Raw genomic sequence first — 24492 nt, forward strand, 5'->3', positions numbered from 1 at the left:
TTTCAATTTAATAAATAATTAAAATATACTATTTTTTAAACTTTCTCTTATTATGAATGTGTATGCAGGGTGCATCAATTCATTGTTCAGAGAATGGGACTCACTTTGTACCTGTGAGGTAACAACGTCCCACTAAAGGCCTCTGTGGCCTGCAAACATTACGCTTCAGCAGATGTTTGGTATCCTACAGGAAGGTCAAGTGGAGATATAACAGGAGGTAATGTTTACAGACATATACCAATGGTGTTATAAATGTGTATCTTTAGCAGCTAGTGGTGAAGCAATATCACTGAGCATTAACTCCTGAATGCTACTTGCCTCACTTTGTTTCTTATTTGATTTAAACAGACACAAGAGGAAGGGTCAGACTGAGTGGAGGTCCAACTGAAGCTCAGAGTCAAATGGTGAAATGTAGAGTCAAATGTATTGTTGACTGAATAAATCTACTGTGTTGGGCTTTTCCCAAATCAGTTAACCAAATGGGCCATATTGCATTTGCAGAAACACTGTGGGCAGATTAAAGCACCATAATTAAATGTATAAAATTCCATTAACATTAGAAAAAAAGATGAATCCGTAAACATCAACAGAAAAGCTTAGTACTCCTGTCAAGACTCATTTAAATGGTGATATATTCATAATGTTGTCACATGCTGTTTACACACAATTCAATTATTCTCAAAGTTTGTTCATATTCAATTTCACGTATGTGTTCATTTATAGACGCAGCTCTCTCACACACTGAGGAAAGCAAGATGAAACGCGTTCATCAGTGTAATTAGCCCGTGACCACAGTTCATCCTGGTCCCGGGCTGAGGATGTTTGTCATTTAAAATGGAACACAAACATAAAGCCGCTTAATCATCTCTTTTCAACCCATCTAGAGCACAATGTATAGCGCCATTTAATTAGCCGCCATGTTTCAAAGCAAACACATCAGGGCGAAAAGAACATTTCTGTTGTGTGTTCTCCAGGTGCAGCCTGTTGATGCAGATATCAGCTTGTGCACAAGCAGTGGACCTCTAAATTCATGGCTGAGTTTTCATAAAATGCATTAAATGAATGTACTTTTAGTTGTCTAAAAAATACACCTTTACATATGTGTGTATATGTAAGCTTCTTTGGGGTCTTTGAGTATTAATTTAATGTTTTCTGTTGTTTTTTCCTTTGGTTATATTGATGCTTCATTGTACCATAAAATGAGCATTTCACATTATTACCCAGAGTACTGTCGACCAACTGTCACTAGAAGTCTGATTGGGACATCACAATCACCCAACATAAACAAATTAAGACCTGTTTTTGACATTTTCTCTTTGTTTAATTGTATTTGCATGCTCTTTGTATTCTGTGATTGGTTGTGTGAACATATGGTGATGCAGGTGCTGTACAAGGTTGGATGATGCATGAATTTCCAACCCATGCATCTCCCAATCCCCAAGGGGAGGAATTGCTCCTTGCGTCATGTTGTTTAACCACGAAACAGTCTGATCTGCGACATACAGTTGTAATTCTGCTCAGTGACCAGCAGGTGGCCCCTTGTTTTGCAAAAAGTTCCTGTATTGTGTTTCAGTTTGATGCTGCTCAACTTTTTCAGCCTCTTTGTTCACCACCTTTAAAACTATTTGAGCTCTTTTTGAAAAATATAGCGACAACGACGCAGTGCACAAACAGATATGGAAGCTTTAGTTCAAACAAAGCACGCATTTGTCCCAATAAGACATATAGAGATGAAACCGACATGTTTGAACGTCTTTTCAAACACAGACTGGTCTATGTAGTAAATATACTATACATCGACTGCCAATCAATGGGACAACTAGTCTACTGTCAGACATATGCCACAATACACCTGACGGCTGCCCGGACAGACAGCAGCTATTCATGAGTAGGAGGAGTTATTTAATGCTCCCACACGCACACACACGCCCGATATTATCCTCATCCCCGCACCCCGTCAGGTTCAGATGAAACTCACGCTCCTCGCTCGGCTCAACATGGACTCGCTGAATTTTCTGCTCTTTCTCGCAGTCACCGCCTTCACGGTGAAAGGTAGGCAGTCCGCGCGCGCTTTAATTGCTTTAATTAACTCCCAATACCTGGGTCGTCATTATTAGGAGGCTGAAAGGGGGGCTTCATGTAAGCCACACCGAGTTTTGGTAACCTTACCTTATCGGTAATGCTATTATGAATCAATAGTGCATAATACACCTCACAGGTATATGTGAATATGAACTACTTGAAAGTATAATGTTGTGGGGGAGTTGTCTATTTCTGTAAATCCCACTAGTCGATTAGTGTATCAAAGTAAACCTGAATGTGGGCTAACTGTGTGAAAGTTGATGTGCTGGTGCAGCGATGGACTTTGTGCTTGTGTGCTGTTGCGTTTGGTGGTAGTGTGTTTTCTCTTAACTGTTTATGTCCACTAGGAATATGGGGTCATGTACAAACGGACAATCAATCTCCTGTGTGCAGCCTACAGTGATGCCAATGCGCAATACACGCTCATAGAGTTGTGATATAGTCATAGTGCTGTGTGTATATAGGGGTGGGCAATAGTTATGGTGGTTATGCATAGTTATGCCCTCACATGGTACTAGGAAGGAACCAGCAGGATGCAGCTGTCAAACTGCAGATTTTAGCTCAGTGGATTGAGAGAGGGAGGAATTTCCAGTCCTCTTTCTGTGTGTGTGTGTGTGTGTGTGTGTGTGTGTGTGTGTGTGTCTGAACTATATCATGGGATTTTCAGAATGGGATGAAAGTGATTTTACCAATTTTGTATCAGTACAGTCTGCAACATATGGAAGCCCATTTCCGCCACAAAAAAAAAAATCATTAAAAAAAAATATGACAAAAAAACTGTTGATGTCAGAGCCTGCTGCCCACAGTAGCATGTGTACTGTCCCCGAATAAACCACACAATGAGCAAGATACCGTCTCATAGCTTTCCTGACCAAGGGGCGCTACAATATGCTTGAGACTCACTGCTGTTCTTCATTCTCTATTTAAATGCTAGTGTGCTAACACACTTTCCACCACAAAAGCACCCGTCTCAACGACAGAGGACAACTCGGTGCACAGTTACAATATGTGCGTTACTTTACAACACGCTGCACTGCCTTAGTAGGACATCACGGCTGTGATGACACCACTTCTTCATTAAAGGGCTATGTGCAGTCTGTGGTACCAGTCGCCCCCTTTGAGAAACACAGCAACAGCTACAAAAACAATAAAAGCAATGTTATTATTTGTTGAGCTGAAACGTCGACAGTGTGCTTGCATAGTTTGCATGTTTAGACCAGCAAGGGGATGAAGAGACATGTGAAGACAGCGCAAGCAGCGCATGCGAACTATCTCATAAAAACAACTTTTTTTTGTCATAATTATGTTTGTTTTTTTTATTAATTTTTTTTGTCAACTTCTTTTTTAGTCCACTTTTTTTATTTTTATAATTAGGACTTTTTTTGTGGCGGAAATGGGCTTCCATAGTACATGACTTAAGAAAGAAACTAAATATTCTAAATAAAAACAGATGAATTTACTGGCTTCACATGACAATGAGGATTATTATGTAAACGTACTGTGATTTATTCAGAGTAACGGGAATGTTGTGAGTGACTTGTATTGCTGAGCAACTTGGATCTCAGCTTTAAGGAATATTTAGGGTAAAAATATTCCACCTCAGCCAAAATGGGAATTACCTTACACTTAAAAGAATGTACATCATTGAAGAAGGCAAAAGCTGACATCATTCTTTACTTCTTCACCCACACAAACAAAGACTTTCTAAATATAAGTATTGTAGATGTTGAACAAAATACACATTTTTATTATCACGGTAAAGGCGGCGCAAAATCCACACACGCAAAAACGGTATCCCGCCCAGTGCTGAACTTCTTGCAGCATTTGATAATGCTAGGTTTCATAACAAGCTCCCAAGCTGTGTTTGAAGATTACAATGTGGAACATAACATGGCATTATTGTTTTCAAGCACTGAAGCAAACAATCAAAAGAAATTGTGATGATAATTTGATTAATTAGCAAAACATTGTCCTTCAAACTTGCATGCCAATAAAGCCCAATTATAATTTGAGAGAGACGGAGAGAGATCAACACAAACAGACTTCTCGGGAACATCGTGAATGTCACACTAACTTCATCATTCAAAGATCTTTACTGCAATGGTCCGCTGAACAAAAAGATATTTTTTTAAACTAGTTATTACGAGTGTTACTAGTATTTTTTTTGTCTTTTGCATTGCTGCGCGACTCAAAGGACACGCATCACAAGTCCCCTCATGCAAAATTTGGATTTAAAACAAAAATTTAAAGTTACCCTGTAAGTGGCAATTATAGTTCAAAAAGCCTTCGAGACTGTGTCTCATCAATTTCCCTCAGATCTGCTCCTGAATTCTGAATATTTTGATTGAGGCAGTTAAATTAATGGTAATCACTGAATCAGACTCTTCAGTCTGCACTTTACAGCCACTAGTAGATTGAGGCTTCCCCAAAAGTGAATTATAAAGAGGCAGATGCAGAGAAGTGGTGGTACATACATGCACGTCTAAATGTCTGAGCGCATGGTGTCTGGGCTACTTAAAGTCCTTGTCTATCTCTCTGACATTATTAAGCCTGTTTAATTTGATTAAGAGGCAGAAAGGCTTTTTTTTAATGGCTCCCATCTTACATTAAGCAACATACTGGCAACATATCAGCAATGTTTGTTTTGTGGGCTGATGGCCAGTAATGTACTAGGATGTATTACCTCCCTCTCCACCCCACAAAAAAAAGCGTTGCACAATAACATACATTGTTGTCATCTTGCCGATGTTCATGCTGAAATTTGATTATGGGGAAATTTTTTAGGGTTTCAGATGTCCAGGGGATCGAGCTCTGGACAAAGACAAGCTTTCAGCAAATGTTTCTGGGTTTTTTTTGTGAAAGAACTGGATGCAACCGAGAGCAGGGGAATGGAGAAACATCTCCAGACAACAAGATGTCTGCCAAATTATCGGGATAATGCATTTCTCAGGTTGTTTCGGATATTTGGGATGTGGCCATTAGTGAAGGGAATAAATGCTGCCAAAAATGCTCCATAACTCGAGGAAGGGGATACGAGATGTGTTAAAATGACTGCGAGATAAATCCAGTGTATTGTATTTTGGTCTTTCGCCACCCTGGACTCTGTGAGAACATTCTACTCTGAATTTCATTTCACTAAAAAATAAAGACCTTGCCAAACACTAATTGAAATGCTAAATTATTCTAGACTGAAAGGATTATAATGGAAAAGAGGTGTGCTAATGAGCCAGAATGAGCCAGAAATTCAGACAGGTATTGAATGATGCGAGAGTGTGGGGAAGGTAGCTTTGGTTCAGTCTCATCCTTGAACCTTCACTTCAAGCCAGTGTTGTGACTTTCAGTCTCTCCTTTTGGTCCAGAACGGAATATCAAAAACTTTTGAAAAGGTTGCCACACAATTTTGTACAGACACCCTTGTTTTCTAGACGATAACGTTTCCTAACTTTGGTGGTACCCTGATTTTCCTCTAGGGCCACCACAAGATTTATATTGTGCTCCAGAGTGTACTATATTTACTATTCGATGGATTGCTGTGCGTCTTATTTGGCGGCATCTAGTGGTGACGTTGCAGATTGCAACCAACGTGTTGGAGAACTCCCACAGCGGACCACACTGTGGAAGTAACCCATCAGTCCTAACGTAGCCACGCCCTAATGTAGGGCCTGATTTGTCTATTTGACTCTAAATGGGACCATCATTTCCTAAATGAACATACTTTTTTGAGGAAGACTTGAAACCATTGAGATTCATACTATAAACTCATGTTTACAGAGAAGCTAAATCAAGTGAGAAGTAGAGTCATTTTCTCATAGACTTCTCAATCAGACTTCTCTCTACAACCAGACGAGTCCCCGGCTTCGGCCCCCTGCTGGCTTTTAGAAATAATGCAAGTTCATTGCCCTTCGGTATTGGCTTCACTTTCCAGACATGGAGGTTGCCGCCTGATTGTCTCTCTCAGTATGTTAGCCTGCTGATGTTAACCTTTCACATCAGTCAAGTTCAAACAAACAAACACATCCAGTGCTGTTATATAAATGTTAGATACACACGAGCAGTCGATGACAAAAGGTTCAGTACTGTGTAGACCCTCGCAGATTTAGTTTTTGTCTCTATTTTCCAAACTGCTTTTGATCTTGCTTGAAAAATATATATTAGACAGAAACTGAGCTGAAAGCAGCCACAGACAGTCATTATGTTCAGTTTAGAGTAGAAAGAAAAGTGTTTGTGCCCCAGGATGTCTGTGTTCATTGGACTTTGGCAATGTAATTGAAAAGGAATTGGCAATAGATGTGACTAACGGTGTCTGTCGAGCTCACATACTGTCTGAAGGCCTTCTGAAAGTATTCATCGTCGAGGTTTCTCTGTCTTCTGTAGTTTCTCTTCAAGGGCCAGAGCAGCGCAGACTGTACCACGACCTCATGACTGACTACAACCCGCTGGTGAGACCGGTCGCCAACGACTCTCAGGCTCTCACCGTCGAATTCGGCCTCATCCTCAGGCAGATCATAGACGTGGTACGGAAACAAGGACCGTCCTCATTTTACTGAGCCTTCATATGCACAAGGAGTCGTTACGAGAACTCAATATAAAGACTGCGACTGTCTTCTCACTTCATAGCTAAAATCTATTTTCTTGTAGAAATATTCACTTTTCCAATAAATGTCAAGTCAGTTATTTTTTTAGTGTTCCAGTCATATTTCATCCACATTGATACATTTCTGGGTAATTTACATCTTGATTTGGATGTCTTTGAGTCTTAAATTCAAAGTGTAATAAGCCTAGCAGCTACTGCTTGACAGTAAAATATGTTTCTAGAACCACAGCCCTGAGAGGTTGAGCTAATAGACGTTTATATATTTATTTTAAATCACTTGATTCTTCCTTTATGGAACTTAAACGGAGAAAATACCTGTCCCAAAATACGTGGATAATGTTACTAAATATCACTTTCATTACAGGATGAGAAGAACCAGATTTTGACAACCAACATTTGGCTGCAACTGGTAAGACCTTTCTTTGTACAGCATATGTAAGATAAGATAATCATTTATTAAGTGTTAGGTCATGTAAAGTCACAGAAAAGTGAAGCTACACAATCATGTTCCTCGATTTCTGATAGCACAACCCCCCGAGAAATACACAAATTGTTGTTTTTATTACACATTTAAACAAAGATATAGAATGTAAAGCGTAAGAGGAGCTACGAGGTGGATTTTAATTGTCAAACTGTACCTCAAACTTAAGTCTCTATCCTGGCATTTGGTTTGTGCATCTAATCACAATAAATGTGGAGTTCTTGTCTTACATTCTTGTTTGTCACATCTACTCAAACCCAAAGTTTTTCAGTACGCCCGTTCCTGCTCCATGCAGTTACATAAAGTGTCTGAACATGCATGTTTTTAAATCGCAGCCTGTCCACTGTGTGACACTGGTTCACCGATGCTGCTGCATCGTCAGCAAGCTGTATGGACGCCGTTTGGTCCGTTTTAAATCACCTTGAGGACTCACAGCAGCAGCCTCACTCAATCGCTCGCTCCACATCCTCTGTACCGTCGACTTCGGCTCTCGAACACAAGATAGCGCAGGTGGCGAACTCCGGGAAAGAAAGAAAAGTTTTAAATCGCTAAAAGTCACTTTGAGACATCAAAGATGGGTCTGTGCAATTACACACACAAACACAACACTCAGTCGTTCCAGAAAGTAATTATACAAATACAAGATGGTGTCGGAATGACCAAATAATAAATACATTGACAATCGCAGCAGAGTTACAAACAGCCATGTACAGCCATCGGAGACAAAGAAGACAATCCTGCAACTGACAGAGGGGAAGACAGACAACGAGGCACAGGTGCAACTAATGAGGGCGGGGCTTTACAATCACAGGGGAAAGGCACCCGAGGAGGGAGGAGCCTGGAACGAGAACAGGTGTAGAGAATAACCAATCAAGAAACACTCAAGAAACAAACAATCAAGATTACCCTTTAATACAGGGAAAAACATTCTCCTGTTTACAGTCTTTTCGCGAAGCTAACTGGCGGTTGACTTCATATTTAACATTTATTTAACGCTTGTATCTAATATAGATATCAGGAAAGCAATTAAGCATATTTTATCAATATATTTCAATACTGATAGAACGGAAAAGTAACAGATGGACACATCGGAGTTCGTGATTGTCATCAGTGTTTCTGCTGAAAGGAGCAGCAAGTTAGTGAGGACGACGATTTATTCTGAATCCTCTCCCTCCTTTCATGCATTTTACTCAGCTTTTATTGTTGACTGACCTTTATATTTCAACTCATGCTGACTAGAGCCGTTATTTGAATACCATGATTAACTAGAACATTTATTATAAATCTAAATGCACATCTTATGAAAAGTCTTTTTAAAAAGATGTAAAAAAAATGAAGAGTGAGCCAGATCAACCCGCTGTGCCAGTTTGCTTGAAATCATCCCAGGTAATAATAATAATAATAGCTTGTATTTATATAGCGCTTTTCTGAATACTCAAAGACGCTTTACATAGGAATCTACCATGCAAGGTGCCACATCAGAACTATCTAACTTTCCTACACCGTAGTCGCAGCTACAGGAGAAATTTTAGGGTTAAGTCTTGCTTAAGGACACATCGACGACACTGGCTAGGGAGGGCGGGGATCGAACCGCCGATCCTCTGATTGAAGGACGACCCCTTCTCACCACTGGTTTCATGTGAACACATCAGCCGTGGTCCTCTGGATGCTACATTACAAATCTCGCTCCTCTGTCTCTGATTGGCTCGTACTTTGCCTTTTGTTGGTTTGATTGGTGAGGTTTAGGCATGAGGAGTGAGACGGGTGAGGGTGAGAAAATCAGGCTTCATCCAATCAATTTCGCTGGACGAGAATCCTAATTAGTTTGTTGATCCCCTGACTTTGATCTCGCGCAACCAGCAGGTGAACGTTTATACAAATTTCTCTGAAATGGCTTCATGTCTGCATGGATTGGCACAAAATAATGACAAGATTGCATTGAGAAGATGTATCCCTCTGACTTTGGTTACCCTCTGGTGGCAAACAGCAGGTTGACAGTTAGTTCAAAGGGATATTTCTCAATAGCTTTTCCTCCGCTACCATGAACAGCTAAAATGATCCAGTGCTTTATTTCACGATCAAAAAGCTGGAAAACAGCTATCGAACCCCCGCTGTCCTTTGTGATCCGTGCTAATGAGCGAACGTAAACATGAGGCTGTCGACTCTTCTCCGGTCTTGTTTGATGACACAACGTGTATACGTGGAGCTTTATATCACTACGTCTACATTCATATAACACATATGACATTTTTTTTCTTCTTTTTTTTCAATCAAAGTGCTATGAATACATCTTTACTCCACTGATATCAGCCAAAAGGAAAGACACAGATGCTTATTTTTCGCCTCTGTCCAACCTACAATGACAATGAAGCTCTCGCAGATTTGTTCATTTGACACATTTGAATTAGAATACAAGCTTACCCAGTGCTGCATACCTCATACGGTTTTAATCGCAAAAAACAACAGCAACAACAACGTGTAGTTTCTTGGAAATCTACAACGCACATTCCTCCCCAGATGTCACGGAAACCTGGCACAGAGCTTGAACTCAATCCTTGGAGCATGTCGCTGCATAATGATACTCACAGCTGCTGTCACATGCATTTATTTTGCCCGAAACAGAAGCTGTATGTAATTGGAATTCTGTCCTCTATTTTCTTGCGCATGTCTGTGGATGACCTAATGAAACAGTTGAATGTGTGTAACACAGGCGGCCTTGTTAGAAACTCTGCTATCAGTCAGCTCATGCGTGTTAGTCTATGTACTGCTGCGCTGCCGCAATGGCTGAAGCTCTGCTCACAGTGCCACACAGATTAAGACATTACATTTGTTGGAGAAAATCATCATATCACATAGCTTGGAAACATTACATTTGGAAACATAAGAAAACGTAATAAGGAACTTGCTAAATTGAACACATCTGGTTTTATGACAAATAGTTTCTAGAAGTTAGAAAGTTGGCGATAAAACTATGTCATGAAACTTGGGTTGAGTAAATACATCTTCTGTACACAAATTGTGTGTTTAGTCAGGGGTGAGTGTGACCCTGACTGTAGGCCACAACCAAAAAAGATACCATATTTGGAGAGCCGGGCGACAAAATTCCAAATGAAAGTTCCTCTTTGTAAAGAACTAAAAATGTAAATTCAGATATGTAAGTTACGTGACAAAGGCCGTATTTTTACATAACAAACGACTTGTCCAAAATGAAATCAGGAGAACTGTTCAGAAGAAAGTTAGATCAGCAGCAATGTAGACATTGTCTTTAACATTTTATTTTACACACACCACGTAAATAAATCAGATATTCTACCTCCAGAGTCAGAAAGAGAATGCATAAAGGAAGTCAATTTGGGATAGTTATTTATAATGTGATAAAAAATGTATGATGATGTATGGAGCACTCAGTTATAGTTTTAGAAAAAGTGGTAAGAAATACAAAATCTTGGATGAGTCAGTGAACTTCACCACAGACGTTTTAACCCTGCATCTCATATGTGTTCAAGATGCCAATGTGAAATGTAAAAAAAAGAAGAAATTTTGTTTCTGCATCCCACAGTCCTGGCCTGATCATTCCCTCCAGTGGAATCCATTAGACTATCCAGGTGTGAACAATGTGAGATTTCCTGACCATCTTATTTGGAAGCCAGACATTCTGCTGTATAACAGGTAAGGCATTGTAACCACAGATCCGCTGGGTGCTGTAATTGGATATGCATGGTGTCAGGCTCAGCATGCATGCATTGTCTTCTGCACAATATAATGGAGGGGGTTGCGGGGCGTCTCAGAGGGCTGATGCATATTTGGATTTTGTGTTCCACAACTGAAAACGAGACTGCTACAATGTCGCCCCGACTGTGATACATTAGACACAGCAGAGAAGAAAACACACAGGAATTATTTGTTTTGCCTGTTATCTTGTGGTAACAATATGTTGGGATTAGAAATGAATTTGTCCTCGTGCAAGAACCACAGATTTATTCTCAGATTGCATGTGTTTAAGAATGTGCATCTCCAAAATTATTTGGATTAGGACCTTTGTCTTTAGTATAACAGTAGTCTATAACCAGAGCTATCAGCAGATACCTGGGATTGTTTTTATTTTTCCTTCTTCAACAACAAAACAGTTACCATGTTGTTTAAAATCTGACTTTTGGCCACTAACTTCATGTTTTTACTTGGTCCCCTTATTTTACCACCACTGGAGCTCTGTGGCGTGAGGATCTCCTATTTGCTCTTAGGTCCATTTTTTGGATAGAAATTCCACAAATGGAGCAGAACAGGAAGCCAAAGATTTAAGAAAGGATCAATTCTCACAAAAGTGGACCGACTCGTGGGCAGGTGGCTTTCATCAAGTTGAAACAAGCGATTGATGACAAGCGTGTGCCGTCAAAAGGTTTTGAGGAATCTGATGTAACACTTGTGCGATCTGATACGAGGAAGATTTGCCTCGAGCTGACGGAAGATGAAAGCGGTCAGAATGAAACAAATATCTTCAGTTGGATTAGGCTGAAATATTCAGCCTCATGCTCTTGTTTCATCAGGTCTGCAAAGCAACAGACCCCATGCTGTCACATGGACTTGTTCAGAGCATCCTGCAGAGAAAATACAAACAGAAAATAAGCAGCAAATAAATCACACTCTTGTCCAAAACAAACCAAAACCTCATTATTTTTGAAACCCCCCAAAAAACATCTGGTATGTTTGGTACGAGCATGATGAATGTGCAGGAAGTCAATCTACTTCTAATCCTTTTCCGTTCCAACTGTGAAGATAAATTAAAACATGTTGCACTGATAGGTAAGCTGGTTACTTTTCAAGGTTAGTGGTGCTCTGTGGTTTGAATATATTCAGTGCAGTCTAGACGAGAGCTTTGGTGCAATAAATTATTGAGAGAAATTAATAAACTTCTGAGAAAATAATGGGTGAAAGAGCATTTTATTACATGTCCCAAATGGAAAACGCTGTACAGATCCCCGTTAATCAATCTTTAAAAGAAAGATCTGAACAAATCCCATTAGAGGCACTCTACTCTCCCATCGGCTAACGATGGGGAACAGCATTGTACTTCACTTGTCATTGGCCCTCTGAGCGATGCCTTGATTTGGGACTCTTTGAATCAGACTGTCGCAGGTTAATTCCCTCTCCCCCCCTTCCCTCCCTTTCAACTTCAGATATCAATCATGCCTCAACCTCTGGGGAGTTCATATAGAGGGGATGAATTGTGGGTATCAGAGGAGAATGAGGGTAACTTCTGAATCACCATCTCCAGGGGAATTGGGACATCTTGTGTGCCGTGCGCCTGCTTTCTCTAAGTCATTATAGTCCAGGTGATGAAATGATGCTCACTTGGAACTTGTACAGTTTGAGGCCCTGAACATTTTTCAGAGATGGAGTCATTTGTGCTCTTTCTGCTTTAACAACGTTGTTGTTGTTGTTGTTTTGCATCAAACACCCTGTATCGAACATCATAAACTGTTCAGATGAATAGTTAATGGTGAATTCAGTCATGTTGTGAGCAGGAAGTCCCGGTATCTGAGAACCATGATCTGACTTTATTATGTCATGTCTCATGCAAGTTGTGTAGAGTTTTAGACACTTAATCCGTTTGTTCAGTAACGCTAACAATACAGCGGCGATTAAGACTGGAAGATATTCCTTATAACCTTAACAAGTTAGCTTAAAAAGAACACAAACAATTATTCCAGAAACCTGATTGTTTGTCACAGAGCTGTGCACTTTCTGCACACTAACAGTTTCACAAATTCAGATCCCAATGATGAAACCGCTCGTCTATGGAAGAGATGGTCACAATCTCCATCAGGCCCCGGTCTGTTGGGGATGGCATACTCAGCGCTACCTCAAGTACTTGTACTTCAAGTAGTGTCCTATACTTGTTGCTCAGCTTGTCAATGAAGTCCATTTTTTTGTATATTACGCCAATTCATAGACTATATTCACCGTGAGCACGCAGAGTAAAACAATCCTCCCATTCCAGTCTGGGTTAAAGTCAAACCGGAGCTGTGTTTCTAAACACATGATACATGTTGGAAAATCTTTGCTGAAAACATCTCGTTAGCATGCACGTCGGTGCGATCGTAGAGGATATTTGTGAAGCTCTCCACAAAGGAAATGACCTCCTCTTGAATGCCTTTTGACAGAGCCATGAAACTGGAAAACCCATCTAGTATTTGGATCTCAATCTCTGGGGCTCTGCTTACTTTTTTTTTCATCTGGGCAGCTGAACAGATCAGCCTTGTTCCCCCAAGAACAGTCTAACAAGAAAGAGGAGTGATGGAGGCCAGGCCGGATTTTGTTTTGTGTTTCATGGCTGTCAAAGGCCCCAAAAAGCATTCCAGAGGAGGTAATTCCGGTTGTGAAACCCTTTTGCGAATGCTCCAGCGGCCGACTCGACATCCATCAAGCTCGTCTCGGGTTGTTTACAGAGAAAGAGGCAGGGCCGCCATGTGTAGGGGTCGTTATAGGTCAATTCTAGGGGCCTGTGACTGATGGGCGGGCCTCTAAAAAATGTAAAACATAAGAGAAAATGATTAACTTATCATCATTAATAGAGTTCACTCACTGTATGATGAGGAATTTGTGACAATGTTTTCCACTGAAGCTGCACAGATGACTCTGAAGTAAATATTAATGCAGCTCCATGTCGTCCACAGCGCTGATGAACGATTCGATGCTATTTTCCACACCAACATTCTGGTCAACTCCTCCGGCACCTGTACCTACATACCTCCAGGTAAGAGCCATAATCTCAGTCAGATCATAATAGATGTTTATTCATTAGAGTTGCATCATTGCTTCTTTTTTCACACATAAAAGTATTCAAAATAGTCACAGATGCTGCTTGTTTTGGGAAACACTTGACGTTCACAGCTAAACTTAGATAAGCAGCAATGTAAAGACTGAATATTTTATTTGACACAAACCTTGATATTCTACCTCCAGAGACTGTTGAGATTCCAGTTTTTAGCTTCGAGTTGGCGGTGGGAGGAGTGGGAGCAGTGGGAGGCCAGAACTGGCCACCCAACAAAAACATCTGGCTCCACATAACTTTGCTTTAAAACTCTGACCCCGTAGCTAGTCGTAGTAAAAGACACCAGATGTCAGGGGGGAAAACAACGATCAGGTATCATTATTTTTCATTTTGACTTAACAATATGCAAATATCATCAAACCACAGTAAATAGCTGACAGTCTGATTATTCACTGTATTTCATAAATACAAGGCCCAATTATCAAACAAACACAATCCTCGTACTGATTTTATCCGTCGTGTACTCAGCGGGCTCCTGTTATTGTGCTGTTTAAACATGATAAACATTATGCTGTATTTTCTATTTAGGATTTCCAGAAGGGGTTAGTGAGAGAGAAAAAAGCATCTGCTGCTGTTGTAATAAATGAGAGCTTGGAATCAACTCCGTAAAGCTATCAGCATATTAGTCTTGGCAGACATCTTTCTAAAATACTGGTTATTTATGTCCAAGTTGTGCAGAGACCTGCGTTGCAGCTGGATTGCTTCATTATCGAGGCAGTGCTTCAGAGCCAGATGTGTGTGTGTGTGTGTGTGTGTGTGTGTGTGTGTGTGTTTGGTGCATTCCTTCTAATGTTGTTGCCTATTTCCCCAGAGCTAGACCCGCTGTTTTTCCCCTCCTTTTTAGTCTGTAGCTATGCTAAGCTAAGCAAACCAACGTCTCCCTGTTTAACCGACAGATAGAAGACTGGTGTTTGTCCTCTCAACTCACTCTTTGGGGGGTGGGGGGGGGCGAAGCCAATACGAGTATTTTGCTGCCAGCCATCAACCCGTATACACACACACATCCACACCCGTGCATGAACAGCCACACATTGCAACAGAAGGCCTTCCTGTCACAGCTGGTGATCGCCGCTCTCCCTGGCAGGCTCTTTTACCCCCCCCCCCCCCCGCCTCTCTTCTTTTTTTTTTCTTCTACCACGCAAAGGTGCTGGCCTGTCTCGCCGCAGCATCTAATCCATACGGGCATAAATGGCTCCATCATTGCATTTCTTCTGGATTGATTGCCTCTGTCACAAGCAAATTGCCTCTCAACTCGGTTCCAAGTGAACCCTCATTGAATGAGGGGACCAAACACTCAGTCGCCATTTGAGCTCAGCACAACTGCATCAAACGAGTGACGCTGTTCGCAGATGTGACCTCGAACGGCCGGTCCAAATCGTTTACTAATAACTTGTCTTTGTCGCTGGGGTTCATTGCAGTAAATGGCATTCGTTCTTCTATTCGCGGCTCTCCGCCTCTGTTCATTCCCTGCTGAGGTTTATCATCTTCATGGCACCAAGAGAGAGCGGCGAGAGACCTCGTTTACCGCAGATGTCTCATATCTTTCTTTCATGTGGATGGAAATGAGTTCGGCGCCTGCCTCTCCTGAAGGACTACCGGCCACTTTCTTCTCATTGTCATATCGGATTTTTTTCCTCTCGTTGGGATGGATGGCACTTGGACTCCACATCTTTGTCGGAGTCAAAACCTCTTTTTCTCTCTCTCTCTGTTGGGCGCTGTCGTTTCTTTCTCCGGCCTCTCTCGGCTTCCTATATTCCAGAGTACCGTAGTTCAATCTTCATCAGCGCTCTGAATAACAGTCCAATCCGTTTCTGTCTCTCTCTTCAGGTGAAGTATGTCTGTTACGTCTCAAAGCAAGTCTTTCCTCAATCTTATTGGGTTCCTTCTGTGTCAAAATGCTGTCGGGTGCTGACTGACCACGTGACAAAACATCTGTCGGCGTGTATTCAACATTGGAATGTGCTTCTTTTCTTTTTTTTTACAGTCTGGTGTCTTTGTTTTATTGCTCACTGTCAATTAAACTCTCAACTGTCCCTCTGTCATCTTGTTGCCCTCCCTGTCAATAAGGTGAATGCACACATGTTCTCGACACATCTTCAGTTGCTGTGCGTGCCCACGTGAAATCCTTTTTGCCTCAAATGAAACCCCAACAGGGATCTTCAAGAGCACCTGCCACATCGACGTGCGCTGGTTCCCCTTTGACGTCCAGAGGTGTGAGCTGAAGTTTGGCTCCTGGACGTACGGCGGCTGGTCTCTGGACTTGAAGCTGTTGGAGGCTGACACCACGGACTACACCACCAACGGAGAGTGGGATCTCGTCGGTAAGAGGGAACAGGCGGGCCGTGACGTGGCGTGTGCGGGAAACGATATTCGAAATTCAAAATGACGATGGTCACCGCAACCTTTCACTCCATTTCGGCCGGACCGGACTGTGTTTTGTCTCGTCTCGCAGAGGTTATCGGACAGAGAAACGAACGTAAATACGAATGCTGCGAGGAGCCGTACTTTGACGTGACCTACACCATGGTGATAAGGAGGCGGACCCTCTTCTACGGCGTGAACCTGCTCATCCCGTGTGTCCTGATCTCCACTCTGGCGCTGCTCGTCTTCCTCCTGCCTGCCGACTCTGGAGAGAAGATCTCACTGGGTTTGAAACACACACACACACACACACACACATTGCTGAAATACTGGACATTTAAAGGGCCTATGTTATTCATAAATATGATTTAATTTGTGTCTAATGACCTGGAATTAAGAATCATCCCACAGCAGCCCAAAACGGTAAACCAAACACTGGCTCCAGCGGGAGCCTTTCTCTTTAGTATGTCCCTTGAAGGCCACCATAGTTTTCCTTTGCACACAGTGCTCCATGGCTTGGTCTCCTGTTTTAATAAACATAATAATAGACATCCCTGAAGACATGCCCACACATGTGTTATTCAAGTACAGGCACCAGTTAATGAGAACACTCTGAACAAGGCTGTTCAGTGTTTTCGAAGCTGCCAAAGTGAAGATATTTCTTTCTGTTGGCTCAACCCTCTGTCCCTTGGCTGCTGCGAGAGAGCAGTGTTTCAAATTTGCAGTCAATATGAATGAGAATATCCTTATCAGAGGATTTTAGTTTGACAGTTCCTGCACCTCAGTGACCTGCTGGGGCATTTTTGACTCAACTTTTCACCACCAATAGAAAGCACTACGGGGCACACAAACACACGATACGATATGTTGCTGCTATTGCGTTGGAAACAATAAACAATAACAATGTGTAGGTGTTCAGTTAGATATATTTTCTCATCCAGCTCTGCTCTAAACATAGTTGATTGGATTCGAAGACAACAAAAGAGTTGATATGTTGCCCCGTATGTGTGAGGTTAGTCAGGTGACAGATTTCCTGAAAATATATTTACATCGCTCTGTTCTTTCTCAATTTTGAATGTCACCATTCGGGAAAGAAAAAACAAATTGCTTCCTGTCAGGTGAACCGAAGAGTGTGTGTTTTTTTTTTCCAGATTGAAAACAGCTGAAAAGAAATGCGATCCTAATTAAATCAAATATTTTTTCCAGCCCAAGTGGTTTCGACACTGAGCCAAGCTTTCTATTATTCTACAACTTTTCTCCATCTGCACTTCATGTCCCAGCCCGTTTGTCTGCCGGGGGAATCAGTCATTCTGTGAAAAGCAATGTTTTTTTTTCATTAATCCACTTCCTCTGTGGCCTCGTGGAATAATCTGATAATCAGCGCTGAGTGACTGACTTAACTGTCAGTGGACCGAGAAAACGGTTTAATCTTATCTCAATTGTCACAGTTGACTTGAATGTTTGAGCCCATTTTATGCATAAATTACACAGGCTTGGTGGAGATAGTATCTGTGGGTTGTTGGTGGTATGGGTGTCCTTGTGTGTGCGCGTGTGTGTGTGTGTGTGTGTGTGTGTGTGTGTGTGTGCATACTATAGGTGGGAGTGGGGGAGGGGGGGGGGGCTTGATTTATGCAGAGTCCTTCGTTGCAGCTGGATACCTTCATTATCCATACAGTGCTTTAGAGCCAGATGTGTGTGTGCGCGTCTGTGTGTGTGTGTGTGTGTGTGTGTGTGTGTGTGTTCGACATGTATGCATTTCTTCTAATGTTTTGATGGCTCACAGACAGATAAATGAACTAGTAATTGCTCAAGCGAAGAATAATAAACTGTTATATAGAGTTGAATGCTCCTCAAATTTGTGTGCGCGTGTGTGTGTGTGTGTGTGTGTGTGTGTGTTCATGTGCTCACAGTTCTACTGCATATGAAGTCAGTCTATCAACCCCAGCAACGCATTGACATTATTGTTTGAGAATGGTGAACACTCATTTAGAAGTGTGGCAGCATTTATTCCCAGATTTCATTTCAATTAAATTGGGCTGCTACGGGCGTTGCGGTTGTAAAAATGCACAAATGGATCAAGAGGAATATTATTGTGTGTGTGGATCTTTACTCTGTCCCCTCGTTTTGCATCCGCATTTTCATGTCAGTGTGAAGGGTTGTTCATATGAGACGGTTCAAGAGCATCGCTGTGTTCGTTGTATTCATTCGTTTAAAGAATTGTTTGTTTTAAATCACAAAGCAACACATTGTGTAACATCTGCCTGTGTCAGTTTGCAATGCAGGAGAACGCGATCAGGTTTGTGTTGCTCAAAGTTTTTCAAAGTAACATACGAAAAAACATTCTCTTAAAATGTGGTGATGTTTACTTCTTTTTGTAGACAGTAGTCCTGAATTATCCAGATGTGGATTATCCAGAATAACTGAAGCAATATTTTTGTAAAGATAAATTGCGTTTTAGTTATGCAGATGTTATTAAATACAAGATCTCGCCATTAAAACCCAACTCATGTCCAAAACCAACTGAACACAAGTAGTTCTTTCTTTCTTCATTTTATTTAGGTTAAGAAAAATCAAGTGAGGGGAAAAAAAAACATTCTGTTTTCATTCATTTACTAAAATTCATTTACTAAATCTGATTATTGATGTCAGGAACAGGTGGAAAAGGTTTCGTCAGGATCATATTTCTGCTGCCCGTCCCAGAAATGCATGTTCTTTACAAATGAGGCAACGTTTAAAAGGGAAATAAACAAGCTTTCCAACGATAAACAATGTAATGTATTATTACTTTAGAGAAAACATCCATCAAATACAAATTACCAAACCTTTTGTTCAATGTTTATATATTGCTTTACTTGCATCTCTCATGTGCTTAATTGTCATACTCTTTAAAATACAGAACATTTCTTCCAGTCATTTGAAATGAGTCACATGTTCCATAGATAGAAGAGCTGGTAAGTCGTTTTCCGAGGTGTCAAATGTATATTAGCATCCCTGCAGTTAATTAAGATGTGACTCTTAATCCTGCCGAGAAGTTCAGTCCCTCAGCGAGACAGCCAGAGAGCTGGTGGCTTAGCGATGTCAGCTCATTAGGGGGAAACTCGCCTCACAGATATTTTAAAGATACCTGTGTGTCCGTCTGTGCTCGTAGTTTCTCGGGTGGCGTGTCCAGAGACTGTGACACATTACGAGCTTCGACGGTTCACACACAAATAACAATCTGGGTGAATTCTCCTTCACAATTGGCGATAGTGCCCAACTGCGATGTGGCAGCACGACTGCATCGGGGTGTTTGGGGACTTCACGCAAACTAAGAACGACATGCGAGCAACGGAAAAGAACGGAGTACAATGCAACTGGAAACAAGAAGAACGGATCCACTTGGGAAAAAAACTTCTCTGCATTTAACCCATCCTTGATTAAGGAGCAGTGGGCTGCCCTGTGAGGCGCAACTCGGGGTTCTGTGTCTTGCTCAAGGACACTTTGACATGCAAACTATCTGGAGACTGGGGATTGAACCGATTACCTTGGGGGTGAAAGCGCGACCACACGTCCCCATGAGCTGCAGCCGCCCCTAAATACTTCAAATCTGCAAAAATGCACGGTTCATATTTTGCATATTCTTCCAAAGTGTCTTTTTTAAGGATGCAAAAGTGTGTTTGGTTGCATTCATAACATCTAACTTCTGCAGAGAAACATGGGGCCCAGCCAGCAAGTGTCATTTCACTTTTTTTACCCGAGCTTAATAGTTTTGTTTTGAATCGCTTACTGAGATTTGGTGTCCTTCCCAGGCATTACAGTGCTGCTCTCCCTGACTGTCTTCATGCTGCTGGTTGCAGAGATTATGCCCGCCACATCGGACTCGGTGCCATTAATAGGTAAGCGCCAGGCTAAAGTTAAAAGCAGTCGCTACGGGTGTCAACTACGATCAGTGTGAAGACACGGGTGGGATTGTGTGTCGTCGTTTTCCACCGTGGGTTCTCTCACATCACAGGGTAATTAAGTATAAGCAGCGGCCCAATATTTGGATTTTTCTCACAAAGAGATCTGAGTCACCCTATTTGAAGCTGTGAAATGAAAAAGGAGCATTTTGCATTTCACTGAGACATAAAGTGAGGCGAGAAGAGAGTTTTGCTCCCTTGGACTAGTGATCTCGCCCTTCTCCTCACACAGAAACCTTTTATTTTATCCTCAGGTTTTCTCCTCTCAATGTTAGCTGCACCTGTTTTATTGCTTCCATTCTTACCGGCTCCTCTCTTTCTTCTTCAACCCAGCTCAGTACTTTGCTTCCACCATGATCATTGTTGGTCTCTCGGTAATTGCAACAGTCCTGGTCTTACAATTTCACCACCATGACCCTGATGGAGGCAAGATGCCAAAGTGGGTGAGTATCGTTTCCTTTTTCACCATTATTTGTGACTGATACCATGATCCCATTAACACCACTTGAGCCATATCGGTCTAGCCCCTCGTTAAAACTGAAGAGCACATTATCAAATACTGTAATTATACTGTTTTTTTAGTACAATTTGTATTCGGTTACATTCCATTTTGCTTCACTCACAGCAGTTCATTTAGTTAAAGTTGCATTTGCTTGTTTTAGGCGGTTTGTTAACAGGCAGAAATGTACCGAGATCCTCACGTGTGTAAAAATCAGAGCTGTGTTAGCATAAATCTTTCTGGTACAATGAGATCTCCTGATATTATAACATAACGAAAAGGTTCAGAGTTAAAGAAGACCACAACACCGAGCCGAGTGGTTACCTGCTATATATCCTCTGCAGTGAAATGGTTGTACTTTTTCTTTTTTGGGACCAAAGATTTGAAGGGGTTTATTTCAAAACTGGTATTTTCTGGGGCCTCAATATAATCAGCTTTTTTTATTAAGATTTGAAAAAACTCAAAGTGAAATATAGAGCTGATTTAGCTTCTACGGAAGCAAAACTGATCCAACCTACATGATTAATTCCCTCCATCTTTATTGTTTGACCCCCCCAAAGACCCGTGTGATCCTGCTGAACTGGTGCGCCTGGTTCCTGCGCATGAAGCGACCGGGTGAGGAGCGCTTGCACTCGGCGTGTCACGACAAGGCCACGCGGAACAGCATGACCAGCGCGGAGCACGGCACCGCTGCCTCCCAACCCCCCAACGGCAACACGCTTTACGTGGACTCCGGGGTCGTCTGCGCGCGGCTGGCCGGGCGAGCGGACGAGGACGAGATGCTCCTCGCCGCGGGTAAGAGCTCCTCGGCGGGCGGCGTGGAACCAGAGATGGCCAAGATCCTGGAGGAGGTGCGCTACATTGCCAGGCGCTTCCGTGACCAAGACAGGGACAAGTCGCTGTGCAGCGAGTGGAAATTTGCTGCGTCCGTTATCGACAGGCTTTGTCTCACGGCTTTCTCCCTCTTAACTATCCTCTGCACCATCGGGATCCTCATGTCAGCGCCCAACTTTGTAGAGGCAATTTCCAAGGACTTTTCCAATTAAGGAGTTTATCGAGGAAACAAAAATGAAAGCCTTTGACGATCCCTCCTGTCACAGAGTCACTATATATCAACTCTTGTGGCGGTGATACAATTAAATCTGCTATAAAAGAACTGGTATATCACTAGATATTTACCCATACAAAGTCCAATTGAGGATTTCAGGCAAATTGTATGTAAGGCATAAATAGTTACATGTATGTCTTACATAATGGTGAAATCAACCAGTCTTTGCCTTTTTATATTACACAGACTAACAGTGTATTAAAGGAAAATATCAACATTGTATCCTCTTGTTCTTTTAGCAATTACTAAACGTATACTGATCCTTCAAAGCATTGTTTAAATTGTGTAATTTGCTAAGCTACAGTGAAAGCGATTGTGATTTCTCATGTGATCTTGGTGTGTATTATTGTTTATTATGATGCAATGACAATTAAACATATTGTCAATAAGATTTACTCCTTAATACAAAATATTACAGCTACAGCATCTTGCGTAGAACATTTCTATAAAGATGCATTTCTATTAGAAATGTGTTTTGTTTATCCATGTATGTGATGTTGTGAGTGGCTTTTCTATAAATACAAATGATATTTACAATGGCAAAACCATGTTTGTCTTTGTTATTGCTTCTCGCTGATTTTCATATAACATTTTATGAAAATTCAAGCGTCACTGCAAGGTCAAAATAGTCCGATAATTCAGATGTATGATGTTCTCTTGCTCGAGTGCCTTGGCAGCCCAGTGTTTACAGAGCATGCAACACAACCTGGTCGTCTGGGTTTTGATTCCAGCTAGGAGACCTTTGTTGCATGTTGCACCCCTCTCTCACTCTTTCCCTTTTCTACACCGTCCTCTATCAAATAAAGGACGCTAGAAGAATGCCAAAGAAATTATCTTTAAAAAAAAAACCTTGACCTCTCCTCTGTGAGATTGAAACAGACAACACAGGACTGATTAGACGGCTGTTTGACATCCAGCCAGATAAACACAACAACTACTTTGGGTACAAAAGTACTCCAATGCAGCTCCTGTAATATTGTTTGGAGGGAAATTAGATTGCCTACATCTAATTTTGCCGGACGGAATGAAAAATTGCACTGAGCAGGAAAGTCGTTCCAACCAGTTACAGAAAATAGCCTCGAGACAAGAAATCCATATTTAAATAAATTAAAGCATATCACTTTCCCCATTCAATAAATACACATCTGCTGTCTTTAAAGTAAAGATAATCTTCAAATTGGCTCAGAACATTTTCTGCTTTTTATTTTTTATTACTTGCCCATGTGCGTGTAGATATAAATATATATATTAAAGTGTGCAAGACATTAATGTTGCAGCTGGCAAATGTGGAACTAATTTTAATTACTTTATAGATTGTTGAATAGCTTAAAGACCATCATGATTTATCCTAATATATTAACTGATTTATATTTTGTAGTAAAACAAATGTGTATAATAACCAGAACTGCAAAGTAACTAAAGCTGTCACATAAATGTAGTCAAGTAAAAAGTATAATATTTTCCCTCAAAATGTAGTGAAGTAGAAATACAAAGTATCTGAGAATGGAAATACTCAAGAAAAGAACAACCCATAGAAGTTTTCATGAGACATTTTGAATTCTGGCGTAGAAAATACCAAATAATGTAATACTTCAAATGACGTTACTTTCAGATCCTGTCTGAATGCACCTGTATTTCTCTGCATTACAAAACTGACACCTAGTGACTAATTTTAACAAGTACACCCTTCACTGATGAAAAAATATATATAAATATAAATGAGTGCAGTTTCAAGTCTGACTGACCTGGAGATAGACATTATCGTACTTCCCTGACAAATTGTGTTTTATGTGAAGTCAAAGATGCTCTATAGTTATTTCTCAACCGTCTGATACGATTAGAAGTCGCGGAACCTTAATCCACAACACTCGGTTTCCCCCCGTACCGGATTCTCTGCTGCCGCCCAAGGAGCCGTTTTCATTGTGTGCGCATTTGTTATGTCTCCGACTGGAAACACGTTAATTCAGTTTTGCTTTGACCCGCTACTCGCTCCGTTTGATTTGGGTCTCTTTACTCGGTAAACATGTCCGAGGCCCTGTTGCAGTGGTGTGTGGACCAGTTACACCACAAGTTCGGGTTGGAGGCGTGTGAAGACATCGTCCAGTAAGTAACGTTTTCAGAAAAATAGCGAAAAGAAACACGAATATGACGTCAGTTGAAGTGCCGACAGCCAACAAGCTAACGTGTGCAAGTCAGCGAGATAAAACATATAAAGCTAGCTAGCTCGTGCTGCGATGTCCTGTGTTCACGTTACCCAGTGTGATTAAATACAATATGTCGTCGATGTGTCAATGACAGTGTGGTAAATGTACCGCTTTCCTTTTATACAGCTCAATAAGTTGGCCTTACAGCTGTAAAAGTAACCGGGATACATACAGGTGTGTTAGATTTTTATTAGCTGATAGTCAACCTGAGCTTTCATTTCCTCACTCGCCTGTCATTCTGTTAAATCCACTTTTTTTCGAAGTGCTACATAGGAGGTGATGTAACTTTGTATCTCTGCTGCTTGTGTCGTGTGAAGGATCAGATTACGTGTTTTGATTTGCTGAAGTCATGAGCTATAAGGTTAGGACACTAAACAAAAAAACAGAAACAAA

The 24492-nt window shown here is 41.3% G+C and overlaps 2 protein-coding genes across 2 annotated transcripts in view; both read left to right on the forward strand.

The window, feature by feature from the left end:
* Positions 1–1943: 1943 nt before the first annotated feature.
* Positions 1944–22430, forward strand: chrna7a (cholinergic receptor, nicotinic, alpha 7a (neuronal)). Its single transcript, XM_068571251.1, has 10 exons — positions 1944–2052; positions 6457–6596; positions 7041–7085; positions 10717–10826; positions 13832–13911; positions 16143–16310; positions 16442–16636; positions 20139–20225; positions 20622–20731; positions 21348–22430. The coding sequence occupies exons 1-10, from the start codon at positions 1968–1970 to the stop codon at positions 21831–21833; spliced, it is 1506 nt and encodes a 501-aa protein (XP_068427352.1). The 5' UTR covers positions 1944–1967; the 3' UTR covers positions 21834–22430.
* Positions 22431–23848: 1418 nt separating this feature from the next.
* The window catches only part of trip4 (thyroid hormone receptor interactor 4), a 73086-nt gene continuing 72442 nt past the window's right edge, over positions 23849–24492 (forward strand). Inside the window, exon 1 of the mRNA XM_068573639.1 lies at positions 23849–23998. Within this exon, the coding sequence (XP_068429740.1) occupies positions 23919–23998 (80 nt within the window). The 5' untranslated portion in view covers positions 23849–23918. The remainder of the gene's footprint in view (positions 23999–24492) is intronic.

Source organism: Clinocottus analis, unplaced genomic scaffold (assembly GCF_023055335.1).
Source record: "Clinocottus analis isolate CAN_PGR_092001 unplaced genomic scaffold, fCliAna1.0.p SCAF_1, whole genome shotgun sequence".
Classification (NCBI taxonomy): Eukaryota; Metazoa; Chordata; class Actinopteri; order Perciformes; family Cottidae; genus Clinocottus; species Clinocottus analis.